The sequence below is a fragment of the Heliconius melpomene genome, chromosome 12 (assembly GCF_056956725.1).
Source record: "Heliconius melpomene rosina isolate 202511_hmr_F chromosome 12, ASM5695672v1, whole genome shotgun sequence".
Taxonomy (NCBI): Eukaryota; Metazoa; Arthropoda; class Insecta; order Lepidoptera; family Nymphalidae; genus Heliconius; species Heliconius melpomene.
The window spans coordinates 2,450,895-2,477,121 of record NC_140400.1 but is presented as its reverse complement, the minus strand read 5'-3'; the positions used below and the strand labels follow the sequence as shown (position 1 = coordinate 2,477,121).

The following is a 26,227-nucleotide window of genomic DNA, read 5'->3' as shown; positions in this document are numbered from 1 at the left end:
TCTTATATGATGTACGATTAGAAAAAATAAGAAGATTTATCTATATTAATAACCTTATAGGTTGAGGAATTTGTTTGTTTAAGCATGTTAATCTTAGGAACTGTGGAAATGGAATAATTTCTTTTTTTGATTGATAGTTCCTTTATCGACAAAGATTATATTATTACAAAAACCATACGGCCTTTATATAGTTTTAGTCTCGATCGATCTGAACGTAAAAAAAATAAAAATTAATTATTATATCTACTGTTAATAGCTGAGACTTTGTGCATGAAGGTTCTAGGTTAAGAAAAGTGTGGTCATTAGAACAAATTAAAAATAATTATTAAAAATTTCTGAACTTATTGATATTAAAAAAATGCTTGTATTATCTTACAGCTTCTTTATTAATCAATTATAAGTTTCACCTAAAAACAATCTTCTCTTAATCTGGATATTTAAAAAAAAAACATTTTTAAATTAAAAATAATGGTCTCTCTTAATAAAAAACGGCTACAAAATACCATAAATCTGAGGCTATTGAGTTGATAACGCACGAACCGGAAACAGTCGATTTATCATGGCTCTTAACAATGCTGTGCTATAACGTACTGTGTGCTATAAATCCATTACGTTAAGGGTTAGCAATCAGTTATTTTTAGTATATTTAGAACTTTCATATATATATTATAGATAATTGATTTGTTATTCTTTTTATTATTTATTATTTTCGTTAGGCTTAAGGAACCTAGTGTTGAGATAATCCATTCCCCATTTTCATTCTTATATTCTATCATTGAGTGTGGTATGCTGGAACTAAACGCCGCGCTTTATCTTGTTATTAGTGAGAAAAAATAACAGTTATCTATTTTTCCGAGTAGGAATTGAAACCACCACTGTCTCTCTGTCTCTGTCTCTCTGAAAAAAAACTTTCATAAATGAAAAAAAAAATAATAATCAGCTTCACACTGTATCCCGCACACAGCAGGATAGGCAGAGGGAACCTAGTGCTAAGACACTCCGTTCCGCCGAATTCTGGAGGCATTGCGTATTCAATTTTTATAATATTACATACCCTCAAATGAATTAAAACGTCTACATATATTCCAAAATACAAAAAAGTAATAACGGGTAATAAGCAGGATATTATATCTGGAAGTGTAGGATTGCGTCGGCATTACACCCTGAAGGCCATTTTACCCGCACTCGTCCATTATACGATGTTAGAAGTGTTTTGTGATAAGGATACACGCTTGATTGAAGCTTCGGACCTATATTATAACAAATTTGTAAGTGATTATGATATGAAAGTATAGGTAAATAAATATATATCGACAGGAAATTTACTTTTTATTTCTTTACTCTAGCAAGACACGAAATACTGCGTGAACTGTTTTTTTTTGTCTAAAAGTCGGGAAAATCTAGATTTTTTAAAATTTGAATTAGGCAGTAGTCACCAAGATGTAAGGTTTCCATCATACTATCCGTTTTTTACTGAAGCGATCTTTTTATCTTTTCTTTGTAAATGACTGAATTCTAATCTAATTGGATAAACTTCCTATGCATTGAGACCAAACTAGTTAAATGAGAATACAGATTTCAGTATGAGAACTAATTCCGAATGCCCAACGTCTCCTCCCGAAGGAGGTCATCTGCACATCCATCAATATCCAACTAAAGTAAACGTCGGTTGACACAATGAATCTGTGCGAATCCAATCTAAGTTCTAGTTAGGGTGCCGCTCGTAAATGTTATTGCAATCATAGGAAAATAGTAACTACGTTAAAATATCTGTACTTTCATTCCCACTCGAGGGAATCAATCATTTTTATATCCTAGCTCCAATTAGACGACAAACCGCGGCGTTTGGTTCCGCCACTTCACATGTAATATCCCAAATATTGGACAGTAAATGGAAAACGAAGTGTATTAACCCTAAGTATTCTCTGTCTAACTTGTTATATGAAAAATACTTGATACAATAATATATTTTACGTGCTATTATATTTTTACACGTCTCATAATTATTCAAGGTTCGGTTTGGAGACGCCATTTTGTAGCCTCTCATATCAAAATGGTGCAATTACTTGTACCGAATATGCTCGTAAATACTCTCGTTTGAATTTAGTATAGACATTAAAGAGGTCTAGTAGAAAGAAAATAATATCATTTATTACTTCCTGATTCCATCTCTCATTTTACTTATAGGACAAATATGTATACATTTTCATAAAAACAGCTCTACGCTGTTTCCTAGCAGAGTAGACAGAAGAAATCTAAGCTAACCTAACCTTAAGACAGCTTTATTTTCGAGATATAGCATGTTAAAAACTCGCAGTTTTAAAAAAAGGATTTTTTTAGCTTTTAGGTAGACAGAGGGAACCTGGGATCCTAGTGTTATGACACTACGTTCTCAAAGAGATATTTTGCATTGCGTCAAAAGTGACTGTCCTTTACAAGCTAAAGTTGTTGTTATATTATAACCAAATTATATGAAATCTTTATATAAATTGTGGCCTATGTTAATGTTGTGGCTAATGTTACTCTGCTGTATAAGTTATATTTCTGTAAGTTTTCATCTAAATGTGTTCAGTAGTTATTGCGTCAAAGTAGAACAAACATCCATCCTTACAAACATATGTAATCTCAATATCTTCATCAATTTACATTTAATATATTTATATATGTGTGTTTAACAACAAAAAACTAATAATTAACAGACAAATTAAATTTCCTTTAGTCTGTTTATAAAAATTACAAGTCTAAAGCATCAAAGGTCTACGGAAATCGAAATATAATGTACGGGTAATATCGCAATGTCACGTTCACGTAATAATCGGTTTTGTGCGTATGATCAATTGCTTTAGGTTGGCTCGAAGGACCATTATACTTAGCACATATATGTATGTATATATTCAATATGGAAATAAATCGTTTTTTTATCGTAACATGTGTTGAGTAATACCTATCTAGACTAGGTTCTTATATCCAGAATGTGCGAAATTTAAATAAATATGAAAGGAATATTAATATTTAATGAATTTGGCTTTTATATTAGTAAAAAATCACTCGACATGTAGCTGTATAAATCACTAAAAAACCATTAACACTGACAAACTAGTGACTAACAACAGGGCTGTTTTTTAAAACCTGCACGACTGACAATCTATCTAACTAGTAGTATTTTAGCATTTATTGACTCTTTTTTTTTAAAATGTAAATACGTCATTACTGCACCAAATAAGCAATATCCCATTCTCATTTCCTTTTATAATTATGAATCATAATCAGAAACCAATATAATTGGAAAGTTATTTAACGATGCCTCCGTTGACCTTAATTACCCAAACTGCTGTCGAATAACCGTTTTTGCGTTCCAATGATCAATAGTTCCATGGCGACATTTCGGTCGCATTCATTATGTTTCCCATTAAGCTAAATTCTCATCAAATTCAACGAAATGAATTGTTTATCAGTTTTCACTATGACATTGGAAGATTGGTATTTTTAAGTAATTGAAGTATTTAGAATTTGAACAATTTAATTATAAATATAATTTAAATGTATAGATAGATATACATTTAAAAGTGTAGATATGTGTAGATATAGTGAATTTGGTAACTAGAATTTAATGTATTATTAAAAGAAACCCCATGAAGTTAGGTCTATGTAGACCATGGGAAAACGAAAATTTAAGTTCTGTGGGAAAATGGATATTTTCTTGACTTAAATTGATGATCTTATTATGTTAGGGCTTCTTAATTTTTCAAAAAACATATATTTTACAAAAAATTTGGGGTGGGTAAAGAAATTCAGGGATGGACACGGATCTACCAATTGTTTATAAAATACATTTAGGGTAAATTTCATTAAATCTATTTGTTGCAACTGTAAACATTTGTAAAACGAGTTTTGATTCGTATCTATCAATAATGTCCATGTAAGGACATAACGGACGTCGAAAATTTGAAAGCATTTCTACTCTCAGGAGAAATACCCTTAAATTTAACGATATTATTATATGTAACCAGGCTGTGCGCAGTTGGGAGCAGGTGCTGTTTAAGCTGCAGGTAAATAAACCCACTTTACGTCCCATTTCGTACGTAAAATTATATTTTTTTAATTATTCTTCCATACCTCATTTTTTAAATGAATAAATATTACATTATATTAATACTATAAGCATAATAAAAACTGATATCGTTAAAAATAAAAGCAGATTCTCCATGTACTTACCAAATGGAAGTTTTTTATCGGACTGTTTCAATAAAATATATAAGATAGTATAATTGGATTTTTTCTTACTCTAGCAACATAAGTTAGTAGGGAAGTGAAATAATCATTTAAATAGTACAATTAAAAAGTTTTTCGATATATCGACTAACAAATCCAAAAATATTTTTTTATTTAAACCTTAGTCCCTGTGCTTAACCTGTTCCATACAAACTCTTTACCTGTATAACATTAGAATAGAAGTATAGATATCATTACATTAACTTTAGATATATCTGAAACTATTTCCCCCATTATCTGGCGGAAACTTTTTATCGAACGTCTTATCAGGGCTATACGATATACTCTTAGCCACAGGAAAACATAGTGTAAGGCGACACGAATTAAGATAAGCCCCCATTAACGTCCAAGTGGCTATTAACGGCGGAGATCACTCGTATCAAGTTTGTTTTTCCTTTCCAGTACTTATCCGTACTTTGTGTATCTCTATCTCCATTTTGTGATATTATAAGTAACTTCGTTATTTTGTATTGCCTGTTGCTTTAATGGTTAGTCTGGTTTGTTGAATCACAGGATATGGGTTTGATTCTCGCTCAAAATTATAAGAAAGAATATTCAATCATAAAAGGTCATAAGAGCGCAGTGGATCAGCGTTGGTGATTATTTTCAGCAGCGTTAAGTTCCACCGATCAACACGCAACGTTTCGAATTCAGGAGGGAAATGCAGAATGGTCTGTTTTGACGCCAGGTTCTTAGATAGAAGCAATCTTTTTAGTTTTCAGATTAACATACCATTGGTAGGTACCATCTAAAAGGCATATTTAATATTTTTTAAATTTGTATAATTGGATTTATTTAATTAATCTATTTAAACCAAGTATTATACGAGTACATATATTTTGGTTGCAATGTTTTCAACTTGAATCCCTTGTTTACAGCAATCCGTTCAAGCTTTGATTAACAGCGATTGCAATTTGTCTATACAAATTTAAACTTTCGATTTGGCCTTTTGGGACATGAATTACAAAATACCAAACACCTTTTTTGTATTTCATTGGATATACTCACGAAATTATAACAAATTCGATACTAGAAGTCGATAAAACGATGTTTTATCCAATTCTGAGAGGTTGAATATGTATTAAGAGTGTTAACTTCAAATATAGTATAAACAAGAAATATCAGATACCAAAAGGCAATACGTTACACCGAGTGTGAGACGCTAATATCACTATTGTTATAGTAATGTTACTGAAAACAATGTACAGATACTCGTAGGTCTTTACTTACATATTTATTTATACTGCATTATCTTACAAGAACGTTTAGATAGAATAGAAGTAATACTTTTTCCTAGTAAACCTGAAATATTGTAAAATATTGCTAATTAGACCACGTCGATGCCTATGCATTAAATTAACTTATATATATAATTTTATATATAACTGAATATAAGTTATATAATTACAAGAAAATGATAGAATTATATAAGAGCTAGACAGATACTAAGCAAGTTGTTTTGTTATTAAATCTACTTTGTATAAAAGTCTAACGTCATTCAAGCGTTGTAGCACATTAGCGAAGTGTATGAGACGTTTATTGCTCTTTGCAATATTGGTTCCTTCATTCGATTTCGATTCAATCGCGGTCATATCGCGCGAGACGTAAACACTTTCAGCGCGAGCGAAAACATCCTGTATACTATAGACCTTACAATATATTAGAATTGGCACTTTGTGGAACTTACTTAAATAGAAAAATATTTTTAAGATGGCAGTCTCAGATAATGTTTTATTTAACTAGTAACTAGAAGGAACTGGTAAGTAAATATGTTTTCAGCCTTCTAAGTCGATTTTTGCTTGTACTTTTGTTTTATAGCTTACGCCAGTTTAAAATTTAAGTTCAAAACAGTTGATATCTATTCGAAATTTGATTTCAAATCATAATAATATTTCTCTTAAATCCCAACTTAGTATTAACATGATGATATCCAGTTCGTACTCTCCCATAGTTATTTAGTTCGAAAACCATATTTGATTGACATGTTGATTGACTACAGGTTAGTTACGTTAGTTGCCTCCCTGCAGTCGTGCGACACGGATAAATATTTGAACGATGAAAATCAGCATTAGTCCTCTGTTTTAGGTGTGAGTTTATGAATTTATATTCGATGTAAGTATTAAAGCTTCTATTGTGACGTATTTGACTGTAAAAGCTTTGGTCGTAGATAAGACTTCGAGATATAGAAATATTTATATTTTAATTTTACAATTTAATAAGACAAAAGAATTCTGCTAGATTCCTGCCAGTGATAGATGATAGGTGAAGATTAGAATACATTAACATTTGTTTTCTTTGAAGTTCTCTCTGGCTACCGTGCTAAATAGATAATTCAATAGATGTGTAGTAAATACCTAGAGATGTCTTTTTAAAAAATATATAGATATACAAGATTATTTAAAAGTTTTCATAATCATTGTGCAAGCTCAACTTAGATTAGAGTTAAATATTAAAGATTATGTAATTTCGACATTTCTGTTCATTGTAAGCACTATATAGCAAACAATCGCAAAACTAAGAAAAAGTTTCAATAAACCGTCGCAGTGCGTTCCAGAGATGCGGTATATTGGCTTTGTACTGATCGTTACTTTCATCCTCGTTCGAGGGAAACTTGACACTGACGAAGATACTAAAGAATCTGGTATTATATATTTAAGTTTACTACATACATATATCACACATAGATATCTATATGCAATGTTATGGAGATATCATTGTAGTTCTCACTATTTCTTAACAATTACATGATTTTACTTGATAGAATAGGAGCAATAAGTATTGCAAGTACAGCGAACTGTTATCAATTTAATTATAATTTCTAGAACGTACTTCGAAGGCGGCGCTAGTTGAACCATTTCGAGTTTGGTTATATAAAGAGGGGAGTTCGGATAGTAGATGAAGTAATAATATGCATTTAAAAGGGCCCCAAAAACCTATAGTATAATGATCATGTTTTTTTCGTATCTCATTGTGACGCTGTTTAAAGCTGTTTTTAACACGCAAAACTTACCTACAACTATGCACAATAAAGTTCTTTCAGTACTCTGTTAACAGTCACTCTTACACGATGATAATTTGTATGTTAATTCTAAACAAAAATGTCTCAGAAATTCTTTAAGTAAAGTACCTTGTTTCCTTCCTAATTGTAAGTGGACATGATATTTCACTTAACTAATTTCAGATGCTTTGCTGAAATAAAATAAATGTGTTTTTTTTTGTTAGTCACTTAAAACGCTTTTTGAGGCCAGCCGTGGCGCAGAGGTATGAGCGTGGGGCTGTAAACGTGCCAGGTAGTTCATTCGATTCCCACTCTGGGAAATAATTAATATTTTCATTTTCTGGTTCTGGTTACCAGGCAAAGCGGAGCGTTGGATTCTGTCACTGAACACGCTTCATAATTCGACGGAAAGTGGGAAACGGAAGTGTCTTAACACCAGATTTCCAGGTTCCCTTTGCCTACTCCGCTATGTGCGGAATACTTATATTAATTAATAAGACTATAACATCTATTTCATGAGTCTTGTTAATTTTTGAAATTACACATTTTTTTATTATATAATTTAAAATAAGCGTTACCCCGTATTTCCATTTTCATTACATATATTATAGGCACCTTGTTTATGTTATTTTAGGAGATCGGGACTTAAGCGGAGACTATAATGTCACGCAAAATTACTCCTACCCTAAGGATATAGGTAAGATTTGCTTTAATTTAAGGAAAATACAGGGCTTCACTATAAATATTTTGAACATAAATTTTGCAAGATTTCTCATTATATATTTTTAATAAATAAAAGTATTAAAATCAATAAATTCGAGAGTCTTATTAAATATTTTCTTTTTTTTTTCTATAATCATATTTTTTAATATATTTTACGAATATATAAAATTACTTTTTATTCCACAGATAAACAAGACAGCAGATTGCTAGTAGGTGCATCCGTTACACAGATAATAAAACACCCTTATGCAGCTGTTTTATTGAAGAACGATGCTTACGAATGCAGCGCAGTACTACTTAACAATTACTGGCTACTTACTTTATCTAAATGCTTCGCCACGTAAGTATTATCCATCCATAACTATATTATAAATTCGAAAGTAACTCTGTCTGTCTGTCTGTCTGTCTTTTACGCAATCAGGCCCAAGCCGTTAATTTAATTGTGATAAAATACTCATATAGAGATACTTGAGGGTCTCGGGATGAACATAAGATATTTTTTTTTCATATTTGTAATATTTTCGTCATATACCAATATATTAAAATACTTATTAATTTGACATGCAATTTATTCCGCCATGTTAATAACAACCGCCGTTGCTAAGCAACTATTTGCAAAGTTTGTTGTTAGAAAACGTCACCCTAAACGAACTTGCTTAACGCATCTCTCTATTGAAAACTGAAAATAATTTCACAAATATATTTAAAAAAACGAATATTTCGTATAGTTCAAGCGGGCGTAGCCGTGTTCGGGTCCACTAGTTTACTATATAAGAAAAAACCTCACAACTTTCCCTTATAGCAAAGTAAACAGATGGAAACTTGTATTAAGAAATTTTTAAATTTTTGAGACATTGCGTAGTGAATGCTGCAAGTTCTGTCTACCAAAACTGTAACTTTCATTTCAACTAGAATATTATGTACAGGTATTTTTAATATGCTAAAAGCATTAAAATTGTTATAAAACCAACGATATAATTTTCATCCAGTAATGGAAATGCTGTATTAGATACAGCATGAACAAGTTCTAAGCAAATTAATCAATACAATTACATCACGCTATTGTCATAGCTCTTATACTGAAACCTTATATTGTGTGACGTTCAATTTAACGTAAAAAAATCAATATTCTTAATCGAAATTTATAATTTAATGTATAGCGTAATTAGTGACTGACAGAAAATACACAGACAACGTGTATAAGTTCCTTGGAGAATGTAGGAGAACATTAAGAGAAGATTCATCGAAACGGAAAAACGATTTAATATTTCACCCAAATGAATTAGTAGGCTATCGCCCACTATTAACTAGTACTAAATAATTTTATATTATAAAACCATTTTATAAGCAAAAGATAGTTAAAAAAAAGAAAACTCTTTATTTTTATATAATTGCGGAAAACCAAATTTAAACTGTAATTACGCTTATCTAGAGGGCGAACTAACCACCAACGAGCCAGTAAATACAAAACGCGTAAACACTACGTAACGACTTTAGGAACTGTTAACTTTATTATTATTACTAACAGTTATAATCGTACATTAACAAAATTGTGCCTTTTTTGCAATCCTTCAGAGAGTAAGAAAAAGTTTTTTGATATTTTCAGAGAGAAAATTAAATTATTCATTGACATCAACACATTGCCATTAACATGTTCATTTTCCCCGCGGTTAAGCGCATCGTTAAGTTCCGCAATTCAACATGCATTTCCTCGAGCGGCTTGGGGAAAATGGGGAAATGGAGTGTCTAAACACTAGTTTCCCACTGCTTACCCTGCTATTTACGGAATACAGCGTGAATAAAAAAAAGGATTTATAATGTTAGTATAGAAATAACCATAAATAATACCTACATTTTAATGCTAGTTTAATTTAAAACAATAGATTAAAGTGTCCCTACTATTATAAGCGCACAATTGAACTTTATAAAAGGTCTCAAAGACCTGAAACGCCCCAAAAGTTTTAGTGTGGAAATGTTTGCTAATGGCAGCGGCCCGGACGAATTTAGAGAGGTTTTAAAATTATACAAGTACGTGCTAAGAACGCTTTCACTTATTTAAACTTAAAGCCTGTTGGTTAGTTGTTATTTAAAACTAGTAAACCTGACCCTGACCAAATATAAAGACAAAATGAGACATTTTGTCTTCTAAATTTCATAACCTAAAATTGTTATAGAACAGAACTGATTATTTTAGTAATCCTTAGTTTTAGAATATAGTTTTTAATATTATCGGTTGTGGTATGACAAACTTCATTATTAAGATCTGGCTTTCGTTCGGGCAGTGAAAACTGGAGAATAGAGAGTCTTGACACCAGGCTTTCTTTGTGTACTGAGCAAAAAAAATATTCTATCAGTATTTATGGTATGTTTACTACCTTAAAATAATAAAATAGGTCATGTGAAAATTATCTCTATTATTTTTAACCTAGATTACACAAATTAATTGATCAAATTTGGAAAATTTATTTTAGGTTGCTTCGCACAAAGAAAAAAAATTATGATATTTTTATTTAATTTATATACTATTTTATGTGGGATACTTATGCCACATTTAACACAACCCCTGTCATCATTTAGGCTCCTCAAAAAAGCACAACATTAAAGAATACATATTACATATATTATTAAGCGTATTCAAATATACATAGGACCGCAATAAAATTCCAGAAAATAGGTGAAAAGTAATAATAAAGTTATATCGCTTATAAAATATTCGTAAAAGGGGTCCTTTATGGCAATCTCGTTGAGAAGGGACTGTAATACTACAATAAAAGATACCCAGGCTAACATATGCCCTACAAATCTTGGAGCGAGCGTACCGCCTTCACTGGTATTAACCAGAATATACCTACAAGATGAAAAAAAATACATAGTATTTCAAGTCCTTTTTATGCAAATATATGTTTTTATTTTTATTCACGCTGTGTTCCGCTCATAGTATGGTAAGCAGCTGGAACCTGGGAACCTAGTATTAAGATATTTCGTACCCATTAACACATTTCCGTTCCTCACATAGCGGAGTGGCAGAGCTAAACAAAGCGCTTTACCTCGTCACCACGGCGAAGAAATCTAGAGAATCTAAAGAATCTTTTGAAATAGTCTATCTAAAAATTTACGCAGTATTTTGACAAATCTATTAGAAAACCTTTATTTATCTCTTGAGAATTGAACCTAAGCTTAAACCTAAGCTTATATAGTAAAGCCTTGGTTTTTTATTTTCCGAATTTGTGCAGACACTGAATAAAATATATTATGTACAACTTGGCTTGATGCTTCGTAAGCACGTACAGTCACGTTTTATTTAAGCGAAAAGTGGAAATTCGTGTTCTCACCAAACCTCATCGTTCTGTGTCTACTAAGTTTCCTCGTGCTACGTCATAAGACGGAGTAGAAAGTCATAAAGCTTGAATGATATTTTCTATTCCATAAATACTAATACAATTTAAGCTTCAATGTCTCGCTTAAGACACTCCGTTCCTATTAAGGCACTTCCATTCCCTACTTTTCGCCGAATTTGCTTTGTTACCGGAATAAACAAATGTAAATATTAAATATTTCATTTCCACGAGTGGTAACTGAACCCACGATCCTTGTGTAGCTATAAAAATAAAAACAACAAATTAAAAAATATCAAGTGCAGAGATTTAAAAACAAATAATACATTATTTTTAATAACTTTTCTGTTCAATACATTTTAACAATAGTTCAATAAGTCCGGTGGAATGTGTTCATCGAGTGCGCAGGTTTCAATTTTAATTAGGCCGTTGTGAATTTTATATAAAAGAATTATATAAATACTTTTGTAGAGTAGAGAAAAAAAATATATAAGCATCTAAAAATGTGGATACTTAAGATTCAAATTAGAGTTCTTAATATAAAAAACAAAGTGTCAAAATGTCTATTCGATAATTTTATGGTTTAAAATATATCATCTACGTTACTACAGTCCGTACTAACTAGGTAAAATAAAAAAATACTATGATTTAACGTTAAAAAGGTCAAATAAAGGTCAACCATCATTAAATTATTTAATTCTTAATTAATAATTATATTTGCTTTACATTATAATATTAATATTGCCACCAGGGGAGTGGTGTCAGCGTACGTCAGTCACAGGAACCTCGACGCATACACGATAAGGACCGGCAGCTCCTATAATAATAAGGGCGGCTCCGTTTCAATGGTAAAGTTAAACATTTACTTACATTTTCTATGTAATATTAAGGCAAGCGTTAGTACTCTCTGGAGAATATCGTTATTTCATTTAATGTACTCCAAGAAGCTTGTACAGTTTGTAATATTGAGAATATTAGATAGCTAGAAGTCGTGTCTTTAGACAGTGTGCGTACTATTACTTAACTATTACTTAAGTATTACTTAACTATTACTTAAGAAATGATGTTGTTTGAATTTTCCTACTTTGGTCATTTACTTAATAAAGAAAGGCATTCAACATCTATTTTATTTTTAATACATCGCAAACACTTTCAAAGATTTCTGACAGCGAGTGGACGTGAGCTTAAATCCCGATCTATGCTAAGATTTCTGTAAATAATACCTAAAATTGTTATAAAATTGAAATCAAATAAATATTAAAAATAGTTGTAAATAAAATCATTATTTACTTTATTTCGTTAGCTCTAAGATAGACTCAGGGATTTATATTGTTGTATAAATAAATAATGAAACATAACAACTAACCATAACCAATATTAGTTTACAGCTGAATCCATTAATTTGTATTGTTATTATTTTTATTATAGATCAAAATGCTAATCAATAACTTCGATGTCAAAGTGTCAGCAGTGAAACTGACGAGGTATTTAGAATTTAGTTCCACCGTACAACCAGTGTCATTGCCAAGCCCCGACGAGGAAGTATCTTTAGGGTTTCTCTCCTCCATGCTAGCTTGGACTCCTTCTGGTGTAAGTTTCTCAACTTTTTCTATATACACTTAACATGAATGTACAGTATTTAACGAATCATGGCCGCGTTAAGTTAGCTACAACTCATAACCCCAACCGTCGTATTTACAGTCAGGAGCTGTGTCGCTGCGTCACGCAGCTTCACGCTGTATCCCGCATATAGCAGGGTAGCAGAGGGAACCTAGTGTTAAACCACTCTTTTCCCTACTTTCCGCTGAATTTTTTTTTTGTAAGTTTTATATTTTTAATAAACTTATTCTTGTATTTTTTTTCTCTAGCACTTGAGAATAGTGAATGCTCCAATAATAAGTCCTTTGATATGTGAACCGTCAACTAAGATGTTCCCTGGTCGCTACATCTGCGTGGGCGGTGTGCAGGATCCTAATAGACACTTTTGTAGAGTAAGTTACTTACATGTTACCTTTACAATTAGTTTACTTTATTTTAACTTCACTATGTATCCCGCATATAGCAGGGGAACCTTGTATTAGAGCACTCCGTTTTCTACATTCCGCCCTTTTCCCTAAGTTTTATGTGTCGAGTGGCGAAACTCAACGCCATGCGATTTTTATACCATAAATATTATATTACTCCAAGTGAAAATTGAACCAACACTCGTCGCGTTTACAATCAGACGCTATGCCACTGTGCTATGATACCTCAACTATTCAAATTAATTTTCCTGTAATAAAATTATATGAATTATATTTTATACAAATGATTAAAAATTAAACAAGATTTCAAGATATAACCCTACCATATAATTAGTATGCCAGTTGGATATGTCCAACAGTGAACGAGACCTGTCCGTGCATAATATAATCGATGACACTTCGAATGAGATTTGAATTAGCAACCTCGTCGTGCAATTAGTTCTCTCTAGTTGAATAATGTAGATAAATAAATAAATGTTTAATGTAGATCGTGTCTTTTATCTCTAATACAACAGTTTCAAAATTGTAGTGATTTTGATCAAATATAATCAAAATTATTTAAAATTTTTAAATTCTACTTGGTCAATATTTTTAGTAAAACTCAGTTAAACTTAGAAACAAATGACTTCATTCTCCACTTTTATCATTTGGAAATATATATTTCATGTCAGATGGCTGAACTCAGCAGCACGCTTTGTGAAACCATAACAGAAAAACTAAAATATTTAATACATATATGGTTACTTAATCAAATAATTTGAACTTACAATCATTTCTTTTTATCTTTTTATCGTCGCGACTGCGCTACAATGGTATCTTACTATAATTCTTTCACACAAAACACTATTTACTATTTGACTGGAATATCAAAAGCATTCCTCCATCTTTCGTTTCGGCTTACCTTTCCGGTTTTCGATTTCGGGCGGTGACAATGATACATTTGACAAAAGGTAAAAGGAACTAGATATTTCTTATATTTCACAATATCGGCATATTTTCAACAACATAGCAAGATGTGACGTACCGCTTTCAAAGAATATTTATATTTTTAGTTACCTTCCTTAGGTATGTAGGTGTTTTAGATAAATACTTTCACAATGAATTTACGCATAATTTTGTAGAAGTCAGTTGTGAATGTTAAGGCAAAAATTTTATTAAAACTTTATAACGTAGATTTTGCTTCAGTTAAATTTCTTAGTTTTAAACAGAGTGTAATCATTTTTTATCCTATTTCTACTCCATTACGAGGTGGAACTCAACGCCGCGCTTGGCCTCGTCACCACAGCGAAAAAATATGAATATTTAATATATATTTCACTCAAAGTGGGAAGCGAATCCTCATGCCACGTTTACAGTCGCACCCTTGTGTCCCCGCGCCAAGACGGCGTCAAACAGAACACGTAGTTGAAATTAGTTAGCAACAGAAATTTATGATGCCATGTGAGATTCTTTTAAGAAAACGATTTGATCACTTTATAATATTGACATAAGCAATAACAAAGAAAATAACCTTTCTTTGAAATATTATAATACGTATGTAGCTTCTTCAAAATGTATCAATTTTCTTTGTTCAAAGAAAATGTTACAAAACATGAAGGAATATATTGTTATCTTAATTGAAAACGGCAGTATTCTGGGTCAAGCGTGAGAAACAGCTACTGTATTGTCTAAATTCTAAGCATTCGACCTTCGTCATTCAAAAGAAAAATGTGAAAAGAACCCTTTCAATATTTTTTTTGTATTATTTTTCATTCTCTACTTTAAACATTATTAAATAGGTGGTTACATGAAAATTCTATCTAAAATTGTCTTGGGGAAGCAGTAAGAAAAAAAATCCTAAACCCTATGGGCCCCATTTTACGTTATAAAGTTCACGTAAACGGAGTTGTGGCCAGCAGCTAGATTTAGTTTTAGGCCAGCAACAACTTTCTTTGGTATATATATATTTTGGTTATAATAATTCTACAATATTTTCAATTTAATTATGTAAGTAAAACCACAGAAAGCATGTAGTTTCAAAAATTCAAAAATTACATACATATGAGAGCCTAAATAATTTAGGATATGTATGCTTCTATGTAATTTAATTTAATACGCGAGTACCGTGTAGAGTCACAATTCCTCCATTCTGCAACCTGCTAGGCAAACAGCCTTAAATTTTCATATTTGGCTTACGTAGGGGCCGTAATCCTTGTTTATATACGAATTTAAAATTTTGCAAGCAGTAAACGTTCCAGTTTTATTTTTTTACTACAAATATATGACATATATAAAAATATATCATATACAATATGCTTACATTTACATTGTATAATTTTATTCTCATTCGCTTCATCTATGATGTGACGAAAATGGCTATACTTAATTTTTGTTGATTTGAACCCATGAAAATTTATTTTGAGTAATAAAAAAATATTTTTGTAAATATAATTTATGACATTATAACTGTAAACGGAACGGTTTTGGGTTCGATTCCTACTCGGGAGGCAACGCGTGGCGTTTAGTTCTGCCACTTAACATGCAATGCCTCGAGAATTTGGCAGAAAGTGGGGAACGGAGAACACTTATTAATGGAAATGCGTTCCCGTGTCTTAACTCCAGGTTCCCAGAATACCTCTGCGAGACGCATGAGCCTTTGAACTTAAACGCCATGGTTCGATCCTCTTTCGGGGGAATGAATTACTTTCATTAGCCTCCTCTAGTCCTTAAGTGGCGTTGAGGTCTACACACAATGGATCAAAAACGGAGAACGGAATATCGTGACTTTGATTTTGTAGGCATTCCCTGCTATATAAATGCGGGGATAAAGTGTGAAGCTGATAAGTATTTACAAAACATCAGTATATTTTCTATACTCTTGCTAAAGTCGTTTACAAAAACTCATAAACGCTCTCAACAAAAATATCCTGAACACGTCTATGTAATACGTTTCTAAAAGTATAAGTTTTATATTTCATAGTCTCCTATCGACTTCCTACTTCCTAAGAGATATAAAACGCTATGAAATTCAATTTTATCTTCAATATAGAAACTAAGAGATATTTTATGAACTTCTAGTTTATTTTCAAATAAAATACGTTTTATGTTATTGAATATTAAAACAGGCAATCTAAAGGCAAATAATTCCAAATAGTTAAAATGTTACTAAAATACATTTTCTGATATAACTTGAAATTATTTTTATCTATTTCCAGAAAGACAACGGCGGGGCTGTCATCCAGAACAACACACTCGTAGCTATATCATCTTTTCTACATACTTGCGCGCTATACACAAAAACTCATGCCTTTCCCAAAGTTTCAACATTTTCCCGATGGTTAGACACGGTCATTTGGGATGAGGGCAGCCGACCCACAACTAATTCGACTCCCATCGCGCAAACTACGGAGTTGCCGCAAAATATTACGGAGATTACCGAATCGACTTTTTTCATAGATCCACAAAAATTCATGCTCACTTTGCCATTTGAGCCCATTGACGTGCCTTTAGAGCCAGCTGAGGATAATTCTGTTATACCACGGATGAGTTTTTATGAGTCATACCTACAGAATATGGCTAAAGCGAGAACGTCGACTACAATGGACCCTAATGTACTAAATGAAAAGAAGAAGGAGTGGTTGCAGAAGTTTAGCAAGTCTATGCAATTTATGCCTCCTCACTGGCTTAGTAAATTAAATGAACATTATGATATTAATCAATAAAGGAAAGACTAATATTATTTTTATTTTTTATTTAACGTAGCATTTATGATTTGAGGACAGTCGTGGCGCAGGGCACAAAGTGTGATTGTAAACGTGACAGGTTGTGCGTTCGATTCCTACTTGGAAACGAAATACTTATTACTTTAATTTCTTCGTCTGGTGTCGGGGCAAAATGTGGCGTTAAGTTCAGTAAGTGGGGAGCGGAATGCCACAGCACTAAGCTCCCTCTGCCTACCCTCTTACTCGTGGGATACAGGGTAAAGCTGAAAATGATGATTGATGAGATTTTAGTGGTTAACTGCACTACAACCACACATGTATAATTATGTAATTACTAGCGGATGCGCGCAGCTTCGCTTGCGTATTTAAGGGTGAATTCTAATAACCCATGAAACATGTGTTCAATGAAATATTTTTAAGAGTCTAAATTTCAAATTTTATAAAAATCGGTGGCGATTTAAAGATTTTTCCATACAAACTTTCAACCCCTTATTTGCTCCCTTAGGGGGTGAATTCTAGAAAACCATGAAACATATGTTCAATTATATATTTTTAAGAGTCTAAATATCAAATTTTATAAAAATCGGTAGCGATTTAAGAATTTTCCCATACAAACTTTCAACCCCTTATTTGCACCTTTAGGGGGTGAATTCAAGAAAACCATGAAACATGTGTTTAATTATATATGTTTAAGAGTCTGAATTTCAAATTTTATAAAAATTGGTGATGATTTAAAAAACACCCATACAAACTTTCAACCCCTTATTTGCACCCTTAGGGGGAGAATTGTAGAAAACGATGAAACACGTGTTCACTTAAATACTTTTAAAAATCTAAATTTCAAATTTTATATGAATCGGTGCCGATTTAATTTTTTTTCCATACAAACTTAGAACCCCTACTTCACCCCTTTAGGGTTAAAATTTTTCAAAATCCTTTCTTAGTGGATGTCCAGATTACGAAAGTAAACATCTGGCCAAATTTCACGTTTCTTCCATCAGCGGTTATGGTTGTGCGTGTGTCTTACCTCAGTCAGTGAGGACAAGTCCTTTTATATATATATAGATTAGAATTAGTATGTGTATGTGTTATGTAGAAAAAATCTTTACAGAAATATATTTTTTGTAAGTAAATGAACTTAATAGTATAAATATCATATTATGCAGTACAATACTAACAATATCAACAATGCTTGTAGAATTTGAATTAAAATTTCCTTCCAGTGACGGTTAAAGACTCAAGTTAAATGCACTAATTATTTATTGTGACGTCTCTTATAACAGTCCATTCTCTAAATGAACAATGGAATTTACATTTTATTGCAACAACTGTCGGCTAAAAATGAGACCAAATCTGAAGCATAAAGGGCTTATTCTGACACTACATTCTCCGTTTTCCGCTCGGAATTCCTTGGGCGTCGAGTGGTGGGGCTCAACGCCGCGTTAAATTCACTAACTTCTGTTGTTGTTTTTAAAAAAGATCGTACAGTTTCTTATCCCTTACATTTTAACATTTTTCGGCTGTACAATTTCTTCCCAAAGTCAAATAAATAATATATCCTATCCTATCCTATATCTTATAAAACAAAGTCGCTTTTCGTGTCTGTCTGAACTTTCTAACTCTTCTTCTTCTAAACCACCCAACGGATTTTTATGCGGTTTTCACCATTAGGTCGAGTATTATTTAGGTTTATTATTTGTACATTCTTATGTAAGTTAACATAAATACGATAAATGTGTCTAAAGTCCTACACGTTGAGACACTTTCGCGCATGCGCTGCTTTAATGGTAAGTACTACATGAAAATAATGTACTGGAGTATTGTTCCTCTTAATAAGATCTACAAAAAAGTCCGCGACAGCATATTTTTATCTGTTAAGGATAACGTGTAGTGATCATATTTTTATCTAAAAATAGTAATTTCAATATATTTTTTATTGTGAGGGATATTTTTCCATAATGGTATTAATCCTTATCCTTTAAAATACTTTATTAATTTTCTACATTCATTGACCACAAGTTCAAAAAAAAAAACCCGCCTGCCTCTATAGCAACGAAGATTTAGATGCGTTTGCACGTATTGGATAATTGCAGTTGAATGTATTATTTCAGCGCGATATATTTGGTTTCATATGTTTTGTAGTAGTTATCAGTAGGTAGGCTTTTGTTTATAATTTCTTCCGTTTAAAAATAGTCATTTAACTATCTAAAAATAGTCAAATGACTATTACTACTATTACTACTGACTATTTAAATAAATATATTTTAATAAGTACTTGAAAAGATTAGTAGCACAGATTTAAAATTACGGTACTTACTAAAAAATCCTTGCCGAGTAAAACAATTGGAAAATCCTTATTGAAACTACGAAAATGCGGGTTGCATTAGAGTTTAATTAATTTTCACATTATCTTAAGTGCTTTGCAAACATACATTATATGAATAATCCAGTAGTAAAAGCGGGCGAAGCCGCAAGGGGGTCGCTAGTTGTAAATATAATGATCAAACCAAGTGAGAATCGAACCTACTATATAACTAATATAATTCCCGTTTAGTCATATAGTAATATGATCACACGAATATATCGTAAAATACAAGCACGTCTCGTTTACCGTTTCTCGTTAGGCAGCCTGCCAATGATTGTAAAACAACACATAATTGGTCCCCGGCGACTCTACGAGCTACACTCTAGTGTATATCGATGCATGCTATCGTTATAGATTATAATTTAGAGGCAAATGTATGGAACTGGTTAATAATTATATTTAGTTGGCAAAAATTTACTAGAAAACAGTAATAATTGATTTGATTGTCGTTTCCTCTGCCTTCCCTGGCTATATTCAGGATATAGCGCGAAGCTAAAAGAAATTAGGAATCGATAATGAATTAGGAGTAGATATTCTAGGATAGAGGATAGAGTTGGTTTTTACTCGACATTTACCAACTGAATATATTCTTTTGGATTATAACTAACAAACTTTTACTAATCCACTTAGTTAATATAACTTAGTATATAACCGATTTCAAAAAGAAGATAGTTCCAATTTAATTTTTGTATTTTTATTATATTCATATATTTACTCGTATTTAATCAATACTTTAATATCGATAATAAATTTTTTGAGTAAACTTGGAAATAAATAACTTTAATGTTCTGAACTACGTTTTAAAGGTTTCATTTCAACCGGTGAAATTAAAACCTGGCGGTCTTCTAAGTAGTTCATTAAGATTTGTAATTGCAGTTATATATTCAATTTTTATTTTAATTAAAAAAATCAAATTAAAAACATATTTATAAATTAAAATATTTAATGAGATACTAGTAATATATGATAAATTTATCAAAGTAAGTTGAGAATAAATTTGTAAAATGTCTTAATATTTCCGGAATAACAGATTTTAAGGGTTGTTTCAGTTTACGATTCAACTTTATAAATATGCAAATAAATTTAGGTTTTATTGATGTATATTTACAGTTCAAATTTCTGCAGACTTTTTGTTAGTAATTACTGACCTGTTTACTCTCTGGTGTTATTTCACTAGCCTGTAAAGTGCTATGTGAATGTCCCTAAATTTATAAGAAATATTTTCTAAAGTATTGCAAACAAGAATTTTTATTAAAATACAATTAACAAATTACGCAGTAATTAACAAATTACGCTGTAGGCCGTGGTCGTGTAATTTGAGAGTTATTGTCTATAACATGACGGTTGTGGAATCAATCTCCACTCGAATGCATTATTTTCCTTTCACCGTTCAATTACGATTAAATAAGGGGTAGAGTTTCGGCACTCATCACGCAATAGGTTTTCTTTGCCTACTATAGATATACAAGATAATGTGAGAAGAAAAGAGAACTGAAATAAAAATGGTATTGTTATATTTCTCACAAGCTTTATTTCGTACATTGTGCTTACTTCTATAATTACACAAAAATCTCAGAATACCTTCGTTCCATAAAATATTATTCGCATATAAATTAGATGTTATTCTATCGTTTTGTAAATACGAAAATTATATGCCGGAACTTGGCGTTCATCCTTATGGCTGAACTTGTTACACTGTGTTTTTCACATTCCAGATGGAAAAAAATACCAAAGAGAAAGAATAGAAAGGTAAATATTTGTGTGTATTTTGGGCACGCACGCCCGCAGCTTTATAGGTAAATAGTTCGTTCATGATATAAAGTATAATTTAGAATAAATGTCAACCATACATAAATATTATATTAATTAAAAGACGTAATTGATAATTATTTATCTTCCAAAAGAGCTTGTAGTGGTTTATTTGTAAATATAAATTAGTTTAATTTTGTATCCAAAATTATTCATTTTCCAAAGTAGATAAATAGTATAGTATATATATATATGTGTGTATCTACATATAGTATAATAATTAATAATTTTGTGATAAGCTACCTGTAATAACTTCTTATCTTAAAGGCATATTGCACGCTATACTCGTAAAGTACGATTAATTAAATTTATGCAAATATAGATAAGATCTTGGCGAGAAAGAGACCTCATTAATTTTCAAAAGAATATCACTTAAGACTAGAAAAAAGAATAATTAGTATAAAAAATTATAAAAAAAATATATGGAAGATGTATTGAGATATATAACACCTTTCAAGTAATATTTTACCTTTAAAATTAGCAATATTAAAAAAAAAAACAACTAACGCCACCACTTCTCAAACTGTGTACGCCGCATATTTTGTTCTCAACTTTTATTAAAGTATGCGAAAGGCAACAATGGCTGTAATTCAAAATATGGAGGAAGAATTTATTTAATGGGCGACGCGAGGGAAGCTTCGCAATTATTTATAAAAGAGAAACTGCTAAAACGCTTGTGTTAATGATAGCTCTAAATATAGCGCTCGTTATCATTTGACTTGGAAATAAAAATGTGGCTGTCAGGGAAACTTTGGTGTTGCTACACTTGGAGGATTGTATTTTTAATAGTTAAACTATAAACGGGTTTCATAGTTTTTGGTTTCTATTAAACATTCCTGAAGAGGCCAAATATGGCGCAAGGGGCACAAGCATGTGACTGTAAATGCGGAGAAAGTGACATATTTAATATTTTCATTTCTCTGGTGTTGAGGCGCGACGTTGAATTCTGCCTCAAACACACAAGCCTTTGCCTCCAGGATTCGGCGGAAAGTGGGGAGCGGAGTGTCTTAGCACTAGGCTCTCTCTGCATACCCCGCTACATGTGAGATACAATGTGAAGCTGAAAAAATTCGAGAACTCATCTGTTAACCTTTAAAGTCCATATTTTGTATATTATAAATATAGAACTAAGAATGACCTGGCAACAAAGTTACATCTAACGTTTAAATGTGAATGTAAAGAAGGAATTGACGAATTTGAGACGTTACCTGTTGAGCGGCGGAAGTCAACGCCGCTCTTTGGTTTCCTAGAGTTTTGTTTACCTGCCGACTCATTAAATAGTATTTATAGCTCTTGATTATTATAAAATAGTGACAAATCACTACATATTTGAATCACACTAGGATGAAATAATACTATCTATCTAACACGTTTTTATACTTACATTAGGTACATATTTAGTCTTTTTTGAAATATTATATATGACGCTCTTAATCGGCAATCTGTTGTATTTATAGTGGCGTTTAAGTTAATGTAACAATAAATTACGGCCTCGCTTTATTACAGCGCTTGTACAGTTGTGTAGGCTATAGAGATGAATTACTACCATCGATGACCGGTAACTGTTTAATACTAGCGACCCACCTGCGGCTTCGCCCGCTTAGATTTATTGTTATATTATAGCCAAATGATACAAAATTTTAACATAAATTGTAACCTATGCGTTATTCTGATGTACAATGTAAATATGTGATTATATTGTTATTTATTTAGATGCAATAATTTAATTTTGAACTAAACTACTTATACATTTTTTTTTATATATATATATATATATATATGTAGGTCACAAACACAACAGACACTCTCCATGCAAATTAAAGCCTCTGGGGATAGAACGCCACCGATATTGAAGTAGATCAACATCCAACGCATGTCTCACGTAATGCAATACATATGGAATGTTTTCAGCTATTCCTTCCGATTGTATAGGATATCCACATTTTTTGTTGTGGTTTTTCTCTAGATTTATCGAAAATTTTCTATTTTTATAAGCGACGCGATTTGAACCAGCGCTTCTTAAAAATCGTGCAAATTTCACATCCAAGAGGCTCGGGTTCTAGTCCTACTACGTATTTTATACATTTACAAAATTACATTTTTCATTTAATATTTAGAGAATAAATACTTATTTTATCTATAATTTGTGTTTAAAGTTAAAATAAATGTATTTATTTTTTCTGTAGATATACAGAAAATAAAAGCCATTTAGTTATTTAAAACATTTGGTCTAACCATACTAAGTTGATATTGGACTTAACTACATGCAATATTAGATATTAAAGTTACCATATTCGTCCAAATATACACTAATCCACTTATTGCTTTGAGCTTTGCTTGACCGCCAATTAGACTGGACTTAGTAATCTACTCGACTAACATTACCTTTGGAATTGATATGCGAGTATATTATAATAATACTAGCGACCCCCTTGCGGCTTCGCCCGCTTTTACTACTGGATTATTCATATAATGTATGTTTGCAAAGCACTTAAAATAATGTAAAAATTAATTAAACCCTAATGCAACCCGCATTTTCGTAGTTTCAATAAGGATTTCCAATTGTTTTACACATCAAGGATTTTTAGTAGGTACCGTTATTTTAAATCTGTGCTACTAATCTTTCCAACTATTATTAAAATATATTTAAATGACTATTTTTAGATAGTTAAATTACTATTTTTAAACGGAAGAAATTATAAACAAAAACCTACCTACTAATAACTACTACAAAAAATATGAAACCAAATATATCGCGATGAAATAATACATTCAACTCCAATTATCCAATACCTACGTGCAAACGCATCTAAATCTTCGTTGCTATGCCTCTATAGCAGGCGGGTTTTTTTTCGAGCTTGTGGTTAATGTTGAAGAGGGTATTCTGTCCCTGATGAAAAGCAAGCACTACGTGGCTGCCAGTGAGGAAAATTAAATAGAATGCATTGGCCGGGAATCGAACCCGGGCTGCCCGCGTGGCAGGCGAGCATTCTACCACTGAACCACCGATGACTGCTCATGACGCGCTTGTATAAGCAAAACGTCGCGGGGCGGCAAGGATGTTTTAATATTATAACAACTTCTAAAGTACTTATTAAAATGAAAAAACAGTAAAAGACAGTTTTGATCTACATTAAATGGCCAACGTAACTAATATACTTATTTATATGCTGAGAGTAAAGGATAAGTAAAACTTGAGTCGGCACAGCTGATGTGTCAACGGCGGGCTGTGTCAACAATTAAATGCGTTTTTCTCTAATACTATTCGCAATTTCGAAATAGTGTAAAAAGCAAATTTTATCTTCGTTTAACGTAGAAAATTAATAAAGTATTTTAAAGGATAAGGACTAATACCATTATGGAAAAATATCCCTCACAATAAAAAATATATTGAAATTACTATTTTTAGACAGAAATATGATCACTACACGTTATTCTTAAAAGATAAAAATATGCTCTCGCGGACTTTTTTGTAGATCTTATTAAGAGGAACAATACTCCAGTACATTATTTTCATGTAGTACTTACCATTAAAGCAGCGCATGCGCGAAAGTGTCTCAACGGGTAGGACTTTAGACACATTTATCGTATTTATGTTAATTTACATAAGAATGTACAAATAATAAACTATATATAAACCTTCCCTGAGAAATACTCGACCTAATGGTGAAAACTGCATAAAAATCCGTTGGGTGGTTTAGAAGAAGAAGAGTTAGAAAGTTCAGACAGACACGAAAAGCGACTTTGTTTTATAAGATATAGGATAATATACTAGCGGACCCGGACGCCGCTACGCCTGCTTGAAATATAAGAATATAATTTCTATAGAAATATAATTTCAATCTAGATGAAATGCTAAAAGTGACTATTATATTTATTTTCATAAGGATGAATATCAAAATGACGCGGTAACAAACGCGGTCGCGTAGCGACGACGGTTGTTATTAACATGGCAGAATAAATTGCATGTCAAATTAGAAAGTATTTTAATTTATTAGTATATATGTGTAATGTAATATTATATTGCCTTTAGCACTTCTGAAGAATACAGCTTTCATACAAAACAAAAACAAAGTAAATCGGTCCAGTAGATCCAGAGATCTTAGCGTTCAAACAAACAAACAAACAAACAAACAAACTCTTCCGCTTTATTATATTAGTATAGATTATTAGAAGATAAGAAATTGAAATAATGTATATAATTGTGTAGTGTTATTTTTTTTACTCCAAGCTGTACTCGGCACATAACCCGTGCCGTGCCTCGTGGAAACCCTCCAATACCCCCTATGTTCAAATTTTTATACGTCTTCTAAAAAAACTATTCGTCAACAACATATTATCTATATATATAAAATCAAAAGGTCACTCACTCATCACGAAATCTCAGAAACTACATATGCTAGGATTCTCAAATTTTGCATAGGAGTTATTTATAGAACGTAGGCTCGGTAAGATGGGATTTTGCAATATTCGACTTCTAAGGGGTTGTTTTTGGGGTCGAAAGTTTGTATGAAACGTCGTTACTACAAATGCTAGGAGTCTCAAATTTTGGATAGACGTCACTAGGACCTAGTCATGGAGACAGAAATTAATAATAACATAGTTCACGCGGGTGAAACCGCGAGCGGGCCGCTAGTATAATATATATGTTATAATAAACATGAATAAACATATACATATTAAAACCGACATTCCCACCACTACATACATTAAAATATACAGACATAATTCAAAAACTTTTAGCAATTTAATTATATTCCTTTTCACAAAGCTATGCAGCTACGGTTCAAATTACTCTCAATGCAAATGAGGATTCCAAAGCTGGCTTGTACGTCGCAGTTGAGCTACGAATTGTTTGGGATACTTTTATGTATTTTTTTAACTTCAAGCTTTATGTCCCATAGCAGGATAATCGGCAAGGACATAGTGTCAAGATAGAACGAGAATACAGAACTGAACGTTAATAATTCTTAAAACATAATTTAACTTTTTACATAACT

General features: G+C 31.8%; 2 protein-coding genes across 3 annotated transcripts in view; one reads left to right on the top strand and one right to left on the bottom strand.

The window, feature by feature from the left end:
* Positions 1 to 26,227, bottom strand: part of Dpp10 (Dipeptidyl peptidase 10) — a 131,637-nt gene that overhangs the window by 70,997 nt on the left and 34,413 nt on the right. The gene's annotated exons all lie outside the window — the stretch shown is intronic.
* LOC146533394 (trypsin-5-like) lies at positions 6,829 to 17,053 on the top strand. Its single transcript, XM_085194533.1, has 7 exons — positions 6,829 to 6,913; positions 7,905 to 7,967; positions 8,180 to 8,333; positions 12,080 to 12,176; positions 12,757 to 12,918; positions 13,197 to 13,319; positions 16,547 to 17,053. The coding sequence occupies exons 1-7, from the start codon at positions 6,829 to 6,831 to the stop codon at positions 17,051 to 17,053; spliced, it is 1,191 nt and encodes a 396-aa protein (XP_085050659.1).

Bases quoted from the DNA above. Each gene is read 5' to 3' on its own strand.
- LOC146533394 (XM_085194533.1), top strand. From the start codon at position 6,829: ATGCGGTATATTGGCTTTGTACTGATCGTTACTTTCATCCTCGTTCGA. The intron at 6,914-7,904 runs GTATTATATATT...ATGTTATTTTAG, and splicing joins CGAAGATACTAAAGAATCTG to GAGATCGGGACTTAAGCGGA. The intron at 13,320-16,546 runs GTAAGTTACTTA...ATCTATTTCCAG, and splicing joins CTAATAGACACTTTTGTAGA to AAAGACAACGGCGGGGCTGT.